This window comes from Sinocyclocheilus grahami, unplaced genomic scaffold (genome assembly GCF_001515645.1).
Source record: "Sinocyclocheilus grahami isolate Dianchi unplaced genomic scaffold, SAMN03320097.WGS_v1.1 scaffold414.1, whole genome shotgun sequence".
Lineage (NCBI taxonomy): Eukaryota > Metazoa > Chordata > Actinopteri > Cypriniformes > Cyprinidae > Sinocyclocheilus > Sinocyclocheilus grahami.
The window spans coordinates 821,651-844,490 of NW_015505593.1; the positions used below are offsets into that span (position 1 = coordinate 821,651).

The following is a 22,840-nucleotide window of genomic DNA, read 5'->3' on the forward strand; positions in this document are numbered from 1 at the left end:
CCTACATAGTTTGTGCAATTACAGTTATTTAGATTCATTATGAGGGTGAAATGCTTTCTGGTTAAAATATTCTGACACTTACGTTGATGAATCGGGCCACATTTCCGTCTTCCATCCAGGTAATACTTTGTCCAGGTAATCCAGTTCTTGTTTGTGTTTGTGATACGAGTGTGTTGTGATTTGAATCATGTGTAAACAAAAAACATATTTCAACCATGTGTAAACAAAAATATAACCTTATAAGTTATAATTAAGGCGTATTGAATGTTAAAATGCTTTTTAAACATAAAGTTAAGTGCTTATCATTATCCATTTTACTCTTAGTAATTTAATAATTTAATACATTTCATAATTTAAAAGTTTAGTTCAGAAGTATCGAATCGGTATCGATATCGACGATACTGCCTTGAAAAATATCGGTATCGTATCGAAAACAAAATAAGTGGTATCGCCCATCCCTAATCGGAGCTCGACTCCACGTCCTTGGAAAGACTGTCAGACATCACATATATCAGTACAGCATCACTGAACCACACACGAGAACATTTCCTTTATCAGCAGGGCAGAAAATAAAACTCAAACCTTGTCTACATACAGCCAAAACCCTGACTGGTGTGATTATCACTTTCTAGTTAAAAATGTTAGTAACACATGTATGACCAGATGTGATCCTAAATTCCACGGATTTCATCATACATCAAAAGTGACGAACAAATCGGGATTTATAAAAGCAAAAACAGATTATCAGATTAAAATTATCTTATGTGTACACCAACAGAAAAGCATGCAAACAAACTGTTTTACACTCATATATGGGTCAAAGTCGAGATGTCCATTTTTGGTGTCCGTATCGAATTAAATTAAAAAAGTGATTTTATATACACAGAAAGCATATTAAATGCATGTAAAGTGTAATGTTAAAACAAATAACTTTGTGAAAATAAAATGTCAAAATAAGGGTGAAAATGTTCCATCGTCATTCAGTAATATATATTTATGTAAAAATGAAACTACATAATTGTTCTGACCTGTAATATATAAAACAAAAAGTGGTCATACTACATTCTTATTTAAAATAATTAGAAGATATCTGTCTACAAATTAAGTAATTGCTGAACATTTTTTTAAATTAATTACTTCCTTTATTTTGGTTAATACATGCGCATTTTGTAATACTTTGTTCCAATTATTTAACTAGTCTAAAATAAGAAACTAGTAAATAAAACATGGCCACAATTTAGCTAAAACTAAAAAAAAAATACGGATTAATAGAACATCCTCACGTTTAAACTCATGGGTTCTCTCTTTATAATCAACAAAGTGCACACACGGTAAGATATTCATTTTGCAGTGTAGTCAGCTTCATTGATTATAGTTAAATAATTGACAACTTTAGTGATTTTACTTTACTAGCTTTCTCTGTACTATTCATTCACGGTTTGAGTAAAGCTATTATTTTTCATGTAGCCGCATTTAAATGGGAATACGCTGAAATATCACTCATGAAATTTAAGACACAGCAATGAATGAAAATCATGGTTAAGTGCTTTAAACAATTCAGCGTTTGACTGAATATCTTTAGCATAGATTTAAAAAGCCACCAAACATTTCTGTTCCTATGGTGATTAAATACATTTATCTCTGTATTGTTGCATTTTTAAAATAATAAAAAATAGGCTAAATCTATATTTTTTTTTAACAATTACACCATCTCAGTTAATAAGTAGCTGAAGTAGGCTATTAGAGGTTAACTATTGAAACTAAAACTAAAATGTCAAACTGAAATAAAAATATGTAATGTAAATATGTAATAACTAAATAGTATTGTAGTATTATTGTAAACCCTGATTCAGTAGAAAATTTTATATATATATATATATATATATATATACACAGTGGGTACGTCTTGAATGGCCCAGCCAGAGCCCTGACTTAAACCCAATTTAGCATCTCTGGAGAGACCTAAAAATTGCTGTTCACCAACGTTTACCATCCAACCTGACAGAACTGGAGAGGATCTGCAAGGAGGGATGGCAGAGGATCCCCAAATCCAGGTGTGAAAAACTTGTTGCATCTTTCCCAAAAAGACTCATGGCTGTATTAGATCAAAAGGGTGCTTCTACTAAATACTGAGCAAAGGGTCTGAATACTTAGGACCATGTGATATTTCAGTTTTTCTTTTTTAATAAATCTGCAAAAATGTCAACAATTCTGTGTTTTTCTGTCAATATGGTGTGCTGTGTGTACATTAATGAGGAAAAAAAATTAACTTAAATTATTTTAGCAAATGGCTGCAATATAACAAAGAGTGAAAAATTTAAGGGGGTCTGAATACTTTCTGTACCCACTGTATATATATACAAATATATTAAAAAAACAATAGCTACTATTGTAACACTGCTTAAATGTATAACGTTACGACCATAATTTACAAAATTTTTAAATAAATAATGTGTTTTATAAATCGTTCATAGGAATTGAAATTGTCATATGTTCACATTTCTTTATAAATGAGGACCTGTGTCATATATCAAAGAAACATATTTGTTTGATCATTTTCCTACAATCTCTTTGGTAAAAGGGGTTAAATGTTTGAGCTCTAACATGTTCAACACTACAATCTGTTAATTCTTGATAAAAGGTTATTTACTCCACCATGCTGCAGGAAGGGTTCAAACGAGGTCACTTCCTGCATGTTACACATTTATACAATCTTACATTTCTCAGTTGGAGGAAATTATGTGGTAGATGAGTGTGAGACACGGTGATACATGTTTTTGGCAAATATATAGTTCATATTTTGACATAGTATGATTTTAATTGCTGGATGCAGTTGAGAAGATCAGGACCTCAAAACCACCATCTTAAGGCAGGTGAGTAAGTATAGACATGATTTGAGCCTTTATTCCTAAAATAAATAAATAAATAAATAAAGTAATGGGACACAATCCAGTACCCTACAGTGTGTGTGTAAAGTGCCTGATGGTAACTCTAATAATGATAACACTGACAGACCGTGAGCCATCCTTCCACAGAAGGTCCTCTGTCTCCGCACCATTCCTCAAGCTCTCAGGAGAACACTGAGACTCTGATATGGTCACTGTAAGTATATCTAAAACACAGCAGTGACACACAATCACATATGATGAAATATCAGCAGGAGTACTGATCAGCACAAACCTTCATCAGTCAGCACCTCCTGAATGGCTTCATTCCTGAGGACAGTGAGTTCAGACTCTAGAATGATATTCATGGCCTGAACGTACTCTGAAACACCAGCATATCAGACCATCACATGATCAGCTTGAAGTACATGAGATGAACGGAAAGACACGAGTCATGCTCCATGAGATCTGCATGTGAGTTTATCACTATGTGTGTATTTCTGTATGTGTTTATCACCGTATTTGTGTGTGTGTGTTTGTACCTCTGTCAGTGGCAGTGTATGTCTGTAATTCCGTGTACATCTGTCAGTAGCAGTGTTATGTCTGTATTTGAGTGTGTGTGTTCGTACCTCTGTCAATAACAATGTTGTGTCAGTATTTGTGTGTGTGTTTGTACTTTTGATCATCAAACACTCCATCAACATCCACTTCCTACCAGAAGCTCCTCACTTGCTCAGAAACACACAATCATCTTCTGATCAATCATCAGATATAGGCCTATGACATACTAATCAACATCTAAACAATCATCAGATATGAGACTGATCACTGATCCACATCTGATCAGCCAGCATTCATCAGATATGGAACTGATCAACTATCAACATCTTTCCGGTTTCACACTCCATGTCGATCAGATCCTCAGATGTGCTCATATGAGTAGCAGATCAACACACAAACACTGAACGTTCAATAGCAGTCACTAAATGAACATTAAACAACAATACGAAAAACCAGCATCAATGTAAACAACTATTTTACTCACAGAGGCTGATTAGAAATGAAATTATGTGCCGAAGATAATAAACAACACTGAAATACAAAAAAAAAAAGCGCCTTCATGAAAGTGAGTGAAAGAAGGCGACATTACTAAAGAATCTTCTTTTCCTTGGTAATTTCTTGATAGTTATTGCATATCGCCACCTACTGTACAGGAGTGTGTAGAGGGACTTGGCAGATACATTACTTAAGGAAAAAAAATTTTTTTTTTACACCACACACTAACAGAAAAAATAACAACCAAAACAATTGGTTACCTTTTCGTTTCTAAATTCTTCTTATTCATTTAGTATTTCAAGAAATATAAACAAAGCTTTGAATCGATTTCTTTCCATCCCTTGTTCTCTAAGAATATCTTCAATTTTATTTTCTTCTTCCATTTCCTGCCATTTCTGCCTGTACTCATGGTTTTTATTACATCTAAACAAGACATGTTCTACATCTTTGTTTTGACATCTTGTACATAATCCATTACTCTTCCCTATTATCTGCAAGGTATCAATCAATCCAGTATGGCCTAATCTCAGCCTTGATTATACTACTACTTCTCGCCTGTTTGCCATATTTATCCTTTTTCCTCCTACTTTTGCTTGGTTTATATGATAATGTTTAGCTTTCGACTCAGACTCACATTCTTTTTGCCATATCTGCATTATTTCATATTTAATCTTGGCTTTAATCTCTCCTTTTCCCATTGAAATATTAATTTCTACTTGCTCTTTTTCCAATGCTCCATCAGCTTTTTCATTACCTTTGATACCAATATATGCTGCAACCCAACAAAACTGAATTTCTATTCCTAGATTTCTAATATTTAATAGTATATGTCTAGTTTCAATGATTGAATCTTCTCTAACTGAAATACTACTTTCTAAACTTTGTAAGGCTGCCATTGAGTCTGTACACTGATTTAATTGGTTTATTTTCTTCTATCAATCTTTTGAAATATTAATTTCTACTTGCTCTTTTTCCAATGCTTCTTTTGCTATCTTATCGGCTTTTTCATTACCTTTGATGCCAATATGTGCTGGAACCCAACAAAACTGAATTTCTATTCCTAGATTTCTAATTTTGCTGGAACCCAACAAAACTGAATTTCTATTCCTAGATTTCTAATATTTAATAGTATATGTCTAGTTTCAATGATTGAATCTTCTCTAACTGAAATACTACTTTCTAAACTTTGTAAGGCTGCCATTGAGTCTGTACACTGATTTAATTGGTTTATTTTCTTCTATCAATCTTAAGGCTGTAATTATCCCAGACATCTCAACTGTAAAAATTTGCTGGAACCCAACAAAACTGAATTTCTATTCCTAGATTTCTAATATTTAATAGTATATGTCTAGTTTCAATGATTGAATCTTCTCTAACTGAAATACTACTTTCTAAACTTTGTAAGGCTGCCATTGAGTCTGTACACTGATTTAATTGGTTTATTTTCTTCTATCAATCTTAAGGCTGTAATTATCCCAGACATCTCAACTGTAAAAACAGAAAGATGGTTATTTAATCTATAACCCAATTTTTTTTGTTAAATTCTGGAATATAAATTCCTATGCCACAATGACCATTTTGGTTTTTTGACCCATCTGTATATATTTTAAGATATCCGTAATATAATGAAGACAAATATATTTGGCCATATTTAGCAAAACTTTGATTATCTTGGTATTCTCTTTTCTCTTTTAGTAATTCTGTATTGATGTCTGAAATAGGGAGCATCCAGGGAGGAACTTTACTAAAGAATCATCCACATGTGTCGGAATCGAGTGAATTGTTCTTTAAAACCAATTCAGTCAAACTGAAGCGTCTATGAATCACTCCAAGGTTATTACAGAGAACCATACACAACACAGCATTTTATGCAAACTTTGCAACCTAGCCGAAAATACTTAACTAAACGTATTATCGCGGTCTTTTGTTTAAATGATGACCCAAAGTGAGTCTTAGTGAGTCTTTTGTTGTTGAATCAGAACACACTGTCCGAACAAACAAATTCGGCAAAATGAATATGGTTTTATGTTTTGGTTCCAGTTAAAGTCGAAACCAATCGATCATCGATATTCTCACGCTTATCGCATCTGTGGTCTTTCCATTACTGTTTTCGACACAGTCGTACTAAGTACGCCATCGTTTAATCAAACTAAATTGCTGATAATGTGTGGTTTGTGTATAAATATAGCGTGTTAAATTAATTCTCCATCCATCCATCAGTGATTCGGTGTTCGTTTGTGTATGTCTGTGTGTCACATCACATTTGAAAGTAGCTACTAGTTTATTTTACTACATTAACACAGTAAACAGATGCCGATTTTGTGTTAACATGCATGAAGCGCACATTCATGTGGCATCACGTGACGTAGTTTTGCATGTTATGTATCATGTACTTCCGGTGAGGTTTTGTAACAATGATTGTGCGCTGATGTAATTATTCACAGTTGCACAATAAAGACTGGGTTTGTTCGTTCATTGCAGCGGATCTCATTATTTACAGTAAGAACAACATCCATTCATTCATATTCATCATGTTTAGTGTGTGTTTCTGTACAGATAGATGATTCATAAGTTAGTTCAATGCTTTAAATCTGCAATGGTACACAAAGTTTACGTCAACATACTCTACTAGTTGGTTTTAGTCAGGGCCCGACCCACAATATATGTAAGTATTATTTATATATCTCAATATGTATCATTTATATATTGTTTTATGTATTTCACTTTATTTATAATTTTTATCACAGTATGCAATTATTTTTTACAATATGTTATTTATATATTGTTATATATTTTATTTATATATTATTTCATCACAATATGCCATATTTATATGTTAGTTTCAAAATGCCTTTTATTTATAAATTATATTTATTGCAGTATTTTATTGAAAACTTTCAGATACATTGACAACAGAGCAGTGTGTATTATCCATTGATTATGTAGGTTTTGGAGCTGACACAAGTATCATCTGATGATCTCAGAACATGTCATGTTTACTGTGGTATATGTGTGTGTTTATTTGTGTCCACTGCAGATGACTGAGGTCAGGCGGGCCGTCTCTGAAGCGCTGTGGGGAATGTGTGCAGCGGATGCCATGTCGATGCCCGTCCACTGGTACTACAACACCCAAGACATCAGGAGGGACTTCATTGGCTGGATCACTGGATTCAATGCGCCGCGGGGCAGACACCCATCCAGCATCCTAAGCCTGTCCAGCACAGGTCGTACAGCTGAAATACTGCTGGTACTGCTTTACTGATGCTTGCATGTAATCATGCTGTGTGTGATTATTGTGTAGCTGGCAGTGGACGCAGAGCCGGATCAACCGGAACCGCAGCTCATGTCGTGGGGAACGTGATTCTGCATGATAAGCTGAAGTTCTGGACGGATCCACGTGGATCAGTGCACTACCATCAGGGTAACAGACAAACACGTATGAGTGACCTTATACCTGATCACCTGGCCAATCCGTCTACTGATAATCAACACAGAACTAAAGCAAGAGCTGCTGAAAATCACAGGAGAGAAACACATGTTTAGTTTGAGTCATGCAGTAACTAGATCTTCAGCAACTGATTATACGGCTTTATTTCTGTCTGTGAAATGTGTCATTTACTGCATGCATGTCAGATAGAGTTATTAGAAATGCTGCCTTGGCAACTAACTGAAATCAATAACTTTAAGTTGAATTACTAAAGTTAATAAAATTGAAATAAAATGAATTAAAACTAAATAGAAATATTAAAAAAAAACATGACAAAAGCACATAACAAAATTGCTAAACTAAAACTAACATAAAATGTAATTAAAACTAAATAGAAATTATTTTTAAAAAACTAATACAAATGATAAAAGCACGTAACAATATTACTATAACTTAAATGCATAACATTTAATTAAAACTAATCAGATATTTTAAATTAAAGCTAATAAAAATGACAAAAGCACATAACAAAATTACAGTTACTATAATGCAGTTGAAAGTGGAATGATGACAGACTAAAATGTATGAGTGTATGTGTGACCTGAAACCTGCTGTTATGTGAAGCGTGTGAAATGTGTGATTTACTGTGTAACTGTAGTTCTGAATCTCTGACTCCCGCAGGTCTTCACGCGGGTGGAAACACGCTGAACACTCTCTGTGCTCTGAGAGTTGCGCGCATTCTGTCCACCGGTGCTTTCGTTAGTATGGCTGATCCTGAAGCACGAGCCGCCGTACTGTCGGATTACACTGAGTTCATGACACGTCCCGGCTCACACAACGACACGTACGCCGAGTCCTTCCATAGAAGCTTCTTCTCTGACTGGCAGGAACTCAGACCTACGTCCTCTAGAGAGGTAAATGCATCTTAAGTCAGACCATCGGTTCACTGTCAGTCAAGTCAAGTCACTTTTATTTCTATAGCACTTTATACAATACAGATTGTTTCTAAACAGCTTCACGGTGATAAATGAGAAAACAGAAATTCGATGATCTAAACAGAATTCAGCTCTAAAGACAGTAGTAAACAGTCATTATTCATTTGAAATCATTGTTGATTCAGTTCAGTTCATTCCTGATGATCCTGTCTTGCTTTCAGGTTCTGGAGTTTGCAGAGCAGCGCTCCAAATGCATGTTGAGCACATCCCGTGCTGACAGTCAGCTAAATGCTATAGGATGTCTTCCCATGGCCATTCCCTTTGTCCTGCTGTCTGCCACAGCCAATGAGGAGGAAGCAGTGAGTCACATGACACCAACATCTCATCCGAGTCTCATCCAGCTACTGCATGATGTTCATAAATTAACACTTTTTAGCTGAAAAATTTAACATTTTGGATTTTTTTATTTTTTTAAAACATTTTTTGTATTTTTTGTATTTTTATTCGTATGATTAGAAAAGGTTAAGTGGTCCTGAATAAAATAGTCACACAATGACCACATTGGAACAAATGGGAAGCAAATTTTAAAAACCTCCTGAAATTTTAAAAAACAAAACCTCCTGAAAGCTCTTTTTTTTTAGATATCAACCTCAGATTTGGAATACAACTTGTTCAAATTTATTTTCTCACAGTTTTAGAGTAAAACATGTTTTGGAAAATATATTTCATATAAAATTTGAAAACAGTATTTTTGTGCATTTTTCATAACAATAAACTTAAACGTTTTATTATTATTTTTACTTTTTTCACTTCAGCAATAATCAGCAAGTGTCTTCTATGTTCAAAAAGTGGTTAACAAATAATAAATTGTAACTACTGCGTAAATATAATTCACTACCATAATATCCCCTAAAAATACAAAATATTAAATTAAAACATTTTCAAACTAAAATATATTACATTCATTTCATTGAAATAAAAAAATATCAGTCATTTTTGACCGTCACGCCCACAGTACCAGAGGGTTAAACATGTATTAACTGAGAATTGTAAATATTGTTCTGGTGGTGTGAATGTGTCCAGGTTTCTGCAGCGGTGGATTTTGTGAAGCTCACTCATCCTCATCCAGCGCTGGAGCCGCTGGTGTCTCTGTACATGCGAGCGCTTCACGCCACACTGAACGGAGCATGTCTGAAACGACAGGCGGAGACGGCGCTCAAATCACCCGTGCTGGACGCCTGGGACGTGTGTCAACACTTTATACAGTGCGCAGAGAGGTCAGCAACTCATATTACACCACAAAAACATTAGAAAGAACAAGAACCTATTTATTAAAAACAGAAAACTTTAGGACCATTTTAGGACCATTAAGACATTATGAATTGTGATATTCTCATGACAATTAAAGGTGCAGTAGGAGATCTTGGAAAATGCTAACTTTAGCCTGATAGCACTGAAATGAACGTCCCACCCTCCCTGCAATCGCCGTCCAAAGCCACACCCCCTGAACGCATAAACGCTCACCAGAATACCAGAGACAACGTTACTACAATAGGCTACATCAGCGGTTCCCAATTCCAGCCCATGTTCCGAAGTGAAGTAAACTTCAACGGATTTCCCTGCTCAGGGAGGAGGGATCAATGAACACTGTGTAGGGATCATATCGATCGGAACACAGTTCATGCACGTAGCTCACTTCCAATTGAGCTGGTTATCTGAATCGGGTGTGTTAACTAAGCGAGACATGCAAAATATACAGAGCAGGGGAGGCGCGAAGACTGGAATGGGAACCGCTGGGCTACATCATGTGTCATTCACGGTGAGAAAACTTTAAAAGTATTACAATACCAGGAAGGAAGATCGGGTTGTTGATGTTTGTCTGCCATTCTCGCTCTGTCTGCACAGCGTGTGTGAATGCGCTGATGACGTATCCTGTCTGCGCGAACCAGGTACACAGAGGTACTGTATGCTAATACATACGTTGACAGACAGGTAGGAAAGCCAATTTAAACGCTCGGACCGAGCGTTTTGATTTGACGAACATTTCTTGGTCCTACACCTTTCACAGAATATATAAATATAGATAAATACATTTAGACCACTTAACTTAATGATTGCTATCGGGATGTGAAGAGACTTTCAACCAGCATAACAAAAAATGTTTCTGAAGACAATCACCTATTGCACCTTTAAACCATTGTTGTTATTGTTAACTAAAACTATTGTTGGAATCTCAGAAGCGAAGACCAGGAGAATCTTGGGTATCTTCAGCTGGGCACTTTATTGAGAACTTGCTTTGTGGCGCTGCAGTCATCAAAAGTCTGACTAAGGCAGGCATACATTGTATTTTATAGGCATTCAGTGGGCAGCCCTTAAAGGTGTTGATCTAACACCTAGCCTCAGAAGTGACTTCTTAAACAAAACATCTAAAGACAATACAGGAAATCAACCCCCGACTGTGAGCTTCACCAAACCTACTCCCCAAAGATAACAGTACCTAATGGCACTTTTCCACTGCGTGGCTCGGCATGGCACGGTTCGGCTCGGCACAGTTTGCGTTTCCACTGCAGTTCAGTACCGCTTTAGAGTGGGCGGGATTATTCACATGTCGTTATATTTGCGCCGCCTCTACTACCACGACTCCTAAAAAAACGTTTTAGTTCCGCGTTGCCCTATCAAGCTCTGCTATCAACGAGAGGAACGTCTGTTCTTCCACAACAGACAACAAAACTTTTTGGTTGTTAAAAAAAGGTGCGCTCGTTCAAAACAGTTGCGTTCAATCCTTCGCTGGCTGTGCTGATTTAAATCTAGCGGTTCTTTTGTGTTTGTGTCGCAAGTTCAGTGACGCAGGTAGTGACGATTCTCTCCGGCCAATCCGTGATCAGCAGAGTTTACACGTCACGTTTTGGTAACGGTACGGTTCACTTGGAACCTCAACCGAGGTGGTACTAAAAAAAGTACCAAGTACTGTACCCAGTGGAAAACCCCCAAAAAGTGAACCGTACCGAGCCTTACCGTGCCGTACCATGCAGTGGAAAAGCACCATAAATAGTTTAAGCTGCACCTGGCCACGAGAACTAAAGATGTGTAAACGTTCACATGTAGTTAACTCTCAGTATGAAGATCAAAGACTTGCAGAACCCCCTCACAGGAAACTTAATATTGAATTTAATCAGTAAACAGATGCCATCATGTTCACCTTGAATGTCCAATACAATGTAGATCACCTTAGTTTTTCAAATTTAAACCTCCATAAGTCCATTCTATAGCCTATGTTTGTTAAGATAAGCCCCATCTTCCATTCATGTAACTTGAAATAGTTACAGGCACATATAACTTCAGTGCCGTGTCCTAGATTTACATTTACATTTAGACATTTAGCAGATGCTTTTATCCAAAGCGACTTACAAATGAGGACAATGGAAGCAATCAAAATCAACAAAAGAGCAATGATATGCAAGTGCTATAACAAGTCTCAGTTAGCTTAATGCAGTACACGTAGCAAGTTTTTTTTTTTTAAATCATATAATAAAAAGAAAACCGATATAGAAAAAGATTAGAGCAAGCTAGTGTTAGGGGCCTTTTTTGCTTTTGTTATTTGTATAATAAATAAAACGAAAACAAATTGAAAGAATGCAAAAAGATAAAAGAAGCAGGTGTTAGTTTTTTTTTAAGAAAACAAGCAGTTAGTAAATAAATAGAGTGCAAGTCTAAAAGGGGTAAGTTTTTTTTATAAAGAATATAATTAGAATAGAGAGTGCTAGAGTTAGAGGGTCAAATAAAGATGGAAGAGATGTGTTTTTAGCCGATTCTTGAAGATGGCTAAGGACTCAGCAGCTCGGACTGAGTTGGGCAGGTCATTCCACCAGGAGGGAACATTTAATTTAAACGTCCGTGAAAGTGATTTTGTGCCTCTTTGAGATGGCACAATAAAGTTACATTCACTGGCAGAATGCAAAAAATCAAATGCGATTTTCATGCGCATCTCGTCCTGTGATTAGTAGTAAATCTCCAGCACGTGCTTTCAGATGGATCGCATTTACTACACAGAGCCGTAGTTCACTGACAAGCTACTCAAAATCACGTTCAAAATCACAGGCGATTCATTACCGATAATAATAGCACTCGTGTTGTGGAAGCTGTCCTCAGTAAAATGCGCAGCACACAATAGCAAATTGGGGTTATAATGCTCAGAAACACAGTTAAAAGGTAAATTGCAACCACTGTTTCCTATCATCATCCACTTTCGGAAGCCCAAACAAAGACGTTTGGGCACGGAGGTGAAAAAAACAGCGTTTCAGGCAGTCGCACACTGTTCGGCGTCTGTCCGTGACGCCCAGCTACGTCGTGTTATATTTGTAAGAATTGTTCTAGACCAGCGATTGTCAATTCCAGTCCTCGCGTACCCCCGCTCTACATGTTTTGCACGTCTCTCTTTGTTAACACACCTGATTCAGATCATCTCGTTAGAAGTGAGCTCCGTGCATGAACGGTGTTCCGATTGGCATGGTCCCTACACAGTGTCCATTGCTCCCTACTCCCTGAGCAGGGGAAATCCGTTGAAGTTTACTTCACTTCGGAATATTAATTTACAGATTTGCGCTGCGCCGCTGTGTGCAGTGTCTTCACACACAAACGAAACTTACTAGAGAAGCATGAAGTGGGACATAATATACCTCTGTAAATAAATACAACTTAAATTCACGTCTCGCACACTTAAATGCCCTTTGTATGGAACATATATGCTCCCTTCAAACTGGAATCATTAAGGAATATCCGGTAATGTCCACTTCGCAGGGCACTTACAGTCAAATATAACAAACATATGAAGCAATAAGAGAAACATACAAAATGTGCAGAGCGGGGGTACGCAAGGACTGGAATTGAGAACCGCTGTTCTAGACATGCCAAAAATTTGACGCTACAGCACAGCAGCTCTTCTTGGTTTTCTCTGACGCACTAACTCTGCAGCAGCTCTTCTTCTTCTTCGTCATCTTGTCTGATGCACTCACTCAACCAAGCGTTCTAACCACAACCTCGCCCCTCCCCACCCCCCACCCATTCAAATTTCTGTAGGCGGGAATTATTTGTAATGAAATTCTAATGAGCCGCTTTGTGATATCACAAAGCCCAGAAAACAAACGCTGTAGTCCAAACGAGCCGTTCGTTGTAGTTCTTGAAAATAGATTTTTAAAAAAACGAAATATCTCCCTTTGGAGTGGACTTTGAGATTTGTAACTTTCTAGATATTTTTAATGCCCAAACATACACAAATTTAAAAAGTGAAAAAGCATAATAGGACCCCTTTAATGCCTTGAATTTTATGCAAGCAGCTATTGGTAGCCAGTGCAAATTCATAAACAGAGGTGTGATGTGCATTCTTTTCGGCTCGTTAGAAATTAATCTTGCTGCCGCGTTTTGGATTAATTGTAAAGGTTTGATAGAACTGGCTGGAAGACCTGCCAAGAGAGCATTGCAATAGTCCAGCCTGGACAGAACAAGAGCTTGAACAAGGAGTTGTGAAGCATGTTCCGAAAGAAAGGGCCTGATCTTCTTGATGTTGAATACAGCAAATCTGCAGGACAGGGCCATTTTAGCAATGTGGTCTGAGAAAGTCAGCTGATCATCAATCATAACTCCAAGGTTTCTGGCTGTTTTTGAAGGAGTTATGGTTGATGTGGCTAACTGGATGGTGAAATTGTGATGAAACGATGGGTTTGATGGAACCACAAGCAGTTCTATCTTGGCAAGGTTAAGTTGAAGGTGTTGGTCCATCATCCAGCAAGAAATGTCTGTTAGACAAGCTGAGATGCGAGCAGCTATTGTCGGATCATCAGGATGGAATGAGAGGTAGAGTCGAGTCTCATCAGCATAGCAGTGATATGAAAAGCCATGTTTCTGAATGACAGAACCTAGTGATGCCATGTAGACAGAGAAGAGAAGTGGTCCAAAAACTGAGCCCTGAGGCACCCCAGTAGTTAGATGTTGTGACTTGGACACCTCACCTCTCCAAGATATCTTGAAGGACCTATCTGAGAGATAAGACTCAAACCACAGAAGTGTGGTTCCTGAGATGACCTTTGCCAATAAGGTTGACAGGAGGAACTGGTGGTTAACTGTGTCAAAAGTAGCGGACAGATCCAGCAAGATAAGTATTGAAGATTTGGAATCCGCTCTTGCCAGTCTTAGGGCTTCAACAACTGAGAGCAAGGCAGTCTCGGTTGAATGTCCACTTCTGAAGCCAGATTCAAGTGTTTTTGCAATGAAAGGAAGAAGGGAAACCGGTCTGTAGTTCTCTAAAAGAGATGGGTTAAGGGTGGTTTTTTTTAAAGTAGTGGGGTTATACGAGCCTGTCTAAATGCTGAGGGGAAAACATCAGTGTGAAGGGATGTGTTAATGACGTGAGTGAGTGCAGGTACAACTGCAGGAGAAATGGCTTGAAGGAGATGAGGTGGAATAGGATCAAGCGGACAAGTAGTAGGATGATTAGAAAGGATGAGTTTAGAGACTTCTGCCTCAGGGAGTGAAGAGAAGGATGTGAACGAGTGTATGTTTGCTGGTAAGATGTGCTTGACAGATTGTGGTGTGGAAAATTGTGCACTGATGGTTTTAATTTTATTAATAAAGAACGTGGCAAAGTCGTCAGCTGTTAGAGTTGATGAAAGAGGGGGAGGAGGAGGAGGACAAAGGAGGGAGGAAAATGTTTTAAAGAGCATGTGAGAGTTAGATGAATTGTTAATTTAGTTATGATAATATGTCCTTTTAGCAGTGGAGACATTAGCAGAGAAGGAAGAGAGGAGTGACTAATACACATTGAGGTCAGTATTATTTTTTGATTTGCGCCACACCCTTTCAGCAGCCCTGAGCTTAGAACAATGCTTGCGGAGAACATCAGACAGCCAAGGGGCAGAAGGGGTGGTACAGCCTGGCCTGGAAGACAAGGGGCAGACAGTGTCTAAACAAGATGTAAGAGTGGAGCAGAAAGTATCAGTAGCACTGTTAGCATCAAGAGATGAGATTTACATAGGTGTAATATTTTTTTCAAAACTATAACAACACATAAACAACAAGGGTGGTAACTTGTTTTATAAACTACATGATTACACAAAAAATCATATAGCCTAAGAGTACTAAAGTCCCTTGAAGCCTGAACAGTCATGAAGTCTTTGGTGTAGTCTGTTTCCTTTGGAGTCCATTTCTAGTGCTGTTTCATTCCGATGACTTCTGTTCTCATGAAGCTCTTTCATTAATTTCTAATGTGACGCTCTACACCAGGGTACTGCTTATGTAGATGTTGTAGCATAGGCATATTCCTGCAACACAAGAAAACAAAGAAACAGCAGACCAGTAGCATTCATACATACGCTTCATTTTTTTAGACTTCTGTTGATCATATAGTGGTTTTACTTATTACATTAAACTTCTGGTGATTGAACAGTGTTTTTCTGAACCTAGTCTTAAATGATCTGACACCTATTTACCAGTGAGGTGGGGCTATAACTACTGATAGGGGACAACCTATGAGGAAGTCTTCACCACATGGTTGGCCCCTGAGGCCTGTTGAACTTTGGTTCTACCCTGGGCTCCTCACTGGTCTATGTGTCCTAGTCTGTCCCTGTAGGTATTGTGCACACTGTATAGTGTGAGAAATGAGTTCCTTATGCAGAACCAAAATACATATATTTCCCAAAAATCTTAAAATAATGCAATCGTGACATTTCTATCCTCCAATGAAACATCAGTCCTAGTAGACATCATAACAGAGGATGGGTGACTGAATGGAATAGTCTGTAGTATAACATTTATGGCTGTGAATGTACTTAACCAGTGTCCCCAATGGAAGGAAGTGATAGTCAACTTCCTTTCTTCAACTTCAGAGTTGCAAGCAGACTGAGTAGGAGATGAGTTACATTATTAATTTCTCTTACGTTGCTTTTGTTTTTCCTACATTCTTACATCCAATGTCCAGGTTTACCACAGTAATGACAATTGCCCTTCGTAGGACATTTACGTTTTCGGTTCTTTGTGTTTAACTTAAAGGATACTGCTGCAATGTTAACATTTGCCTTGACAACAGAGTCTCTCTCCCAAGTAGCCAGTTTGCCCAAGTTATTTTGTAAAGTTTCATTAGACCATGTAGGGTTTATGAAGGATGAAATGTTTAATCTGATGAAAGCCCATCAAACCACACATGAACCAGTGGTCCGTTATCTTCTGATACCTTCAGCTGACTGACAAAACCTTTCAGTGTACTCACTGACAGTTTCATCTTTTCTGTACACAACAAGTGATCTTTGACCAGTCCATTTTGGTCCAACAATGTTCTTTCAACACTCTCAGAACTCCCTCTCTCAATTCATCTTTGCTGGCATGTTGAAACTCAGAATTATTTATAGCACTTTCAAAATCATTGAATTCTGATTCTGTCAAGATCTGTGACATTAGCTGGGTGACTTCAGCTAGGGACATATTATAGAGCCGCAAGATGCAAGTCTCTCCTGAACTGAGAAAAATTTCCAATGACTGATGGCAAACTCTCAGCAAGTGTCACGGCTTCTCTGGGCACAGGAACAGAAAGGAACGCAGGAGCAAAGACATGGAACTAAGCCAAAATACAACAGTGACTAAACAGTGAAAGAAACTCAGGGACAGGCTTAAATAGGAAACACAGACAAGACTAATGGATAAACACACATGACACAAATGAGACAATAATGATAACTATGGCAACTAATCAGGGAACACAGGAACATGACCAAATAAGGAAAAACAGGAACATAAACGTGAAAGCAAGTCATTCTATGGCCTAGAGCTGTATTGACTGCTTGTACAGTGCCTTGCGAAATTATTCATACCCCTTAATTTTTTTCACTGTTTTGTTATGTGGCTGCCTTCTGTTAAAGTACTTAAAAAAAAAAAAAAAATTCCACATCAATCTACACACCACACACCATAATGACTAAGGAAAAACAGAATTGTCAAAACTTCATAAATTTATTAAAAATAAAAAAACTGAAATAAGTACATTGCATAAGTATTCATACCATTAACTCAGTACTTAGTTGAAGCACCTTTAAGGCCCCAATATACTTAAAACGAAGTTCTTTTTCGTTCTTCGTTTAGGGGTAAAACGAAGTTTGAAATACGTGAGCAGCAGTATACTGTTATCGAACATCCCGACGCCACCCACTCTGATGAAAGCGATGATTAAAAGAATATGTAAATATGTGCTGCCAGCTTTCCTCTCAGTAACAAAATTAACAAAACAAAAAATGGAGAGGACAGCAAGCATTTTTTATAAAAAGCATCTGTTCATAGCAAAATGTTATGCTTGCACGAGCTCTGCAAATTAGCACTCCCGTGTAGTCACGTCACGTGTATTTACATGGCACTTTATTCAATATATTGCTTAAAAGCAAGCAGCAGTATTAAACTTGACAAAACTTAACTTAATTAAAAAAAACTGAACTTAAAAGCAAATCTTAATTTGCTACTATAAAGTGGCTCTCCACGCGGACATCTCACCTCCAGGGATTCGACAGATGAAATGAACCCAGAGAAGAGTTCCGCATGAAAGAAGGCGGAGCCTCAGCACACACCTCCTATGATGTTATCGTTACGGACCAATGATAGTACGAAGGTGTTTTTCAGCCGGAACAAACTTTTCCGTAAAGTTTGCTTTGGCAAGCCATTTCGAACTCCCAAAATGTTTTTTGTTCAAAATGACGTCACATCAGTTCATTGTTTGATTTCGCTTGAAGTATATCAGGGCCTTTACAGCCTCAAGTCTTTTTGGGTATGATGCAACAAGCTTTGCTCATCAGCATTTGGCAATTATCTGCCATTCTTGTCCTCACCTTTTCACCTCTTAAGCTCTGTTAGGTAGGATGGGGACAGATGCCCATTTTCAGGTTTCTCCAAAAATGTTTGATTGGGTTCAAGCCCAAGCTGGGCGACTCAAGGACATTCACAGAGTTGTCTATAAGCCACTCTTGCTGTGTGCTTAGGGTCATTGTCCTGTTGAAAGGTGAACCTTCTGCCCAGTCTGAGGTTCTGAATGCTCTGGACTGGGTTTTCATTAAGGCCATCTCAATATTTTGGTGCACTGAGCTTTTCTTCTACTCTGATGAGTCCCTCAGTCCCTGCTGCTGAAAAACAAACAGCCCCACAGCATAAGGCTGCTACCACCACACTTTACTGTTGGGATGCAACTCTGCATGTGATGAGCAGAGCTGGTTTCCTTCAAACATGATGTTTGGAATTGCGGTTCATCAGACCAGAGAATCTTGTTTCTCACAATCTGAGGGTTCTTTAGGTGCTTTTTTGCAAATTCCAAGTGTGTTTTCATGTGTCTTCACTGAGGAGAGGATTGCGTTTGGCCACACTGCCATAAAGACCAGATCGGTGGAGTGTTGCAGTGATGTTTGTGCTTCTGTAGGTTTCTCCTGTCTCCACATATGATCATGGAGCTCAACTAGAGTGGCCATCAGCTTCTTGGTCACCAGTCTAACCAAAGCCCTTCTCCATCAGTTGCTCAGTTTGGCCAGGAGGCCAGCTCTAGGAAGAGTCCTTGTTGTTTCAAACTTCTTCCACTAAGAGCAATGGAGACTACATGCTTCTACGAACCTTCAGTGCAGCAGAATTTCCCTAGATGTGTGGCTTGATGCAATCCTGTTTTTGAGCCCTACAGGCAGTTCTTTTGACCTCAGGGCTTGGTTTTTGCTCTGATATGCATTTTCAGCTGTTAGACCTTTATTGAGAGGTGTGTGCCTTTTCGAATCATATTCATTCAACTGAAATTGCCACAGGTTAACTTCACTCGAAGTGTAGTAACATCTACAAGCAATATGAATGCTCCTGAGCTAAATTTCAACTGTCCCAGATGAATACTTATGCAATGGAATAATTTAAGTTTATTTTTATTTTTAACAAATTTGCAAATATGTTAAAAAATATTTTCTTTGTCATTATGGTGTGTGGAGTGTAGATTGATGTGGAAAAGGGTAATTTAAAGCATTTTATCATAAGGCAACAACATAACAAAATGTGAAAAAATGAAGGGGTATGAATACTTTCGCAAGGCACTATAACTTTAGTATGGGGGTTGCAGATTGAACAGTGTCAACCCCTTCTGCCCTACTCTGAGCTTTTTGTCTTGTTCCACACACTTCAACTGCATTTACATTTTTATCCATCAATCCAGTATAGCGATTGTCCTCTAGTCTACAAAAAGAGTATAAATCAGGATAGCTTTCATCTGACTGTTGGTCTTTTGAGTCACTTTTAGTTGAGGCCTTGTTATGGCCCACCTTTTTAGTGAGACAAGACACTCTAGTTTGTAGTTGTTTGTTGTGTTCTTTTAATTTAGCAATACACTGAGTTTGTTCTTGTGCTAAGGATAAAGTAAATTCTCTGTGGCAGCAGATAATGCCTTTTATGTTTTTCTTTCTGATACATGCCCCAAGTACCTTTTTGCATTCTTTATTTGACCATACTTTTTCTGGATCAATAGCAAATTTCTTTGTCAAATCCAATCTGACTGACTCAGTCACTGCTGAGTCCACGTGCTTTCCTAACAATGATTTGAACTCCCTGTCCATAAATGAGTGGCTAGTCCACCTTTCTCAGTTGTTGGAATCAGCCTAGCATTCCTTCTCAACATTTTGTAATGTCTTTATACAACAGGACATTTCCAACACCTCTCTGGCAGGCAGAGGATAAACTTGTTAACATAGAAAAACGGTTGTTAACCTTCACTGGCAAAGCAGAGGATACACCAATAATGCAGAGGATAACTTATAGTTAATACACATCATAATGTAAACGCAACACAGAGGATAATCAACTTGCTAAGACACTGTAATAGTTGTTACCCTTCTCTGACTAAACAGAATAAACCTTCTTCCCTGGCAAAGCAGAGGATAACTAGTTTGTTAACCAAACCCTGTAGCTGTTTGTTAACACATCTCTAATAGCATAGAGGATAACTAAATTTACTGGTCTGTATAGTGGTCCTTTGGATAGAGTAAAACTCACCAAATCATTGTTGAGCTGAGAAAAGGATCTGAAATTCAGTCTGGAACGAGGCGAGAAGCTCTGGGTCACGACACCAAAACTGTTGGTAACTCAGAAGCGAAGACCAGGAGAATCTTGGGTATCTTCAGCAGGACACTTTATTTAGAACTTGCTTTGTGGCGCTGCAGTCATCAAAAGTCTGACTAAGGGAGGCATACATTGTATTTTATAGTCATTCAGTGGGCAGCTCTTAAAGGTGTCGACTGTACACATAGCCTCAGAAGTGACTACTTAAACAAAACATCTAAAGACAATACAGGAAATCAAGCTTCAGCAAACCTACTCCCAAAATATAACAGTGCCTAAATGGTTTAAGCTGCACCTGGCCACGAGAACTAAAGACCTGTAAACTTTAACATGCAGGGCTGCAACTGGTGCGGTCGCACCGGGCCCCACGCTTGAGGGGGTCCCGCGGTGAACAGACCAAGGTCATGCCCCCACGTCAGAAATATCAGATGCAGCCAGTTCCTGTAAGAAAATTTCTGTTTTGACTGGTAAACAAACAACTAGTAAGCAAAGTTGTCTAATACAAAAAACCTGTTAAGAGCAAGACTTGTCTGGTACCCAAAACTGTATTAACAGTCTTCTATCAGCCAAGAAGTTGACTGAGCAAAGCCAGAGAAGAGCAGAAAGTGATGATGATTAAAAAAAGGGAGCAAAGTTTATTGGATAATCTTAGTTGAGTATGTTTCAATGCTCAGACTCTGTCTGACCAGCATAAATCCAACAAGTGTTATTATATCACAAACAATAGGAATGGAAAATGACTGCTTCTCAACAATGTCCCATGATGTTAAAAACCTTGAAATGGATTTTATCTCTTACTCATGAAGACAAATATACCTTGAAACCACACATCATAAGACTAAACAACAATGGAAAAATTATATAAAACATAATATAATATAAATGTCTAATCGATACATGAATCAATGAAATGAGTATATAAATTGCTTAAATGATTATATGATTAAATGGAATAATAAAATGATTAAGTGAATTAATGAATGAAGAATAAATTAATATAAAAGAAAGAAAGTAAAACACAACACAAATGCTGTCTTGAAGCAAAACACACACAGGTTGCTAAAGAATCCTTAGATCCTTCATAATACTAAAATAACACTGAATTAAACACATTTAACCATAAATTCTTATTACTATAATACATGTCCTTTTTCTTGATCTGCAGCTATTCAGTGAATTTTACAAATGTACTTTACAGTGCCCAAAATATGTTTTTTATATTACATTTAGCAAGTAAAATTTATTTATATAGCACATATAAATAGAGCAAAGCTAATCAAAGTGCTGAACAGAATAAAATACATGGCATAGATAATATAAAACAATATAATTAATACTCATAACACAAAGGAATAAAGATTTATAAAAATGAATATTAGATTTTTTTTGCATTACATTGCATTGAGAATTTTCATGTTAAATGTGTTAAATTATCATGGAAAAATGATCAAAAAATGCTCTTAAAAATAAGATTCACTGGTTTTTTTACTCTAAACATTTGAGGTGAAATGTGAAATCTGAGATTCAATCCGCAGTAACAATCTGATGAATGACTCTGAAACGCCATGGCTTGTGTCTCTTCTGCAGGATTCCAGGATCATCAGTGGAGCGTCTGAAGGTTCATCAGAGCGCTGTGGAGTCTCTCGGAATCGCCTGCTACACACAAGGTTAGAAAACCCCAGACGATTACAAACAAAACTACTGATGATGCTCCTCTGACTGTGTGTTTGTGTTCAGGAGCTCTCAGCAGTCTCTTCTACCTGGCCTACAGCTTTCATAATGACGTGACGGGGGGAATCCTGACCAACACCAACTGTGGAGGTGCGTTTCTGAATGACTGAGTGTTGTGACTCACTCACTGAATGGCATGTTCAGCTGTGCTGATGATGATAATATGTGTGTGTTTAAAGAATAGTTCACCCAAAAATGAAAATGTGCTCACCCTCAGGCCATCCAAGATGTAGATGAGTTTGTTTCTTCATTAGATTTGATAAAATGTAGCATTACATCACTTGCTCACCAATGGATACTATGCAGTGAATGGATGAGTCCAAACAGCTGATAAATATATATCATGATAATCCACACGACTCCAGACCATCAGTATCTTGTGAAGCCAAAAGATGTGTGTTTGTGAGAAACAAATCCATCAAGACATTTTTAACTTCAAACTGCTGCTTCTGGCTAAAATACGAGTCCATAATAACACTTCCTCTAGTGAAAAAGTCCATCCCCTGTTGCCTATATGTTTGTCTAGAACAATTTAAACTGTGCTTAAACTGTGCATATTTCTCTCCTGATTCAGACCAGATTACTTTTTCAGTGGTTATGGATTATGGATTATGAACTCGTATTTTAGCCAGGAGCAACAGTTTGAAGTTAAAAATGTCTTGATGGATTTGTTTCTCACAAACACACATCTTTTGGCTTCACAA

General features: G+C 37.6%; 1 protein-coding gene across 2 annotated transcripts; it reads left to right on the plus strand.

The window, feature by feature from the left end:
- The first annotated feature begins 6,236 nt into the window (after positions 1-6,236).
- Positions 6,237-22,337, plus strand: LOC107551094 (uncharacterized). Of its 2 annotated transcripts, none has more exons than XM_016232586.1 (8): positions 6,237-6,440; positions 6,979-7,165; positions 7,243-7,362; positions 8,050-8,282; positions 8,525-8,662; positions 9,387-9,580; positions 21,993-22,072; positions 22,143-22,337. In XM_016232586.1, the coding sequence occupies exons 2-8, from the start codon at positions 6,979-6,981 to the stop codon at positions 22,244-22,246; spliced, it is 1,056 nt and encodes a 351-aa protein (XP_016088072.1). In that variant the 5' UTR covers positions 6,237-6,440; the 3' UTR covers positions 22,247-22,337. The 2 variants fall into 2 exon arrangements, with proteins under 2 accessions (XP_016088072.1, XP_016088073.1); XM_016232587.1 differs by lacking the exon at positions 6,237-6,440 and adding an exon at positions 6,491-6,606.
- The last annotated feature ends 503 nt before the right edge of the window (positions 22,338-22,840 follow it).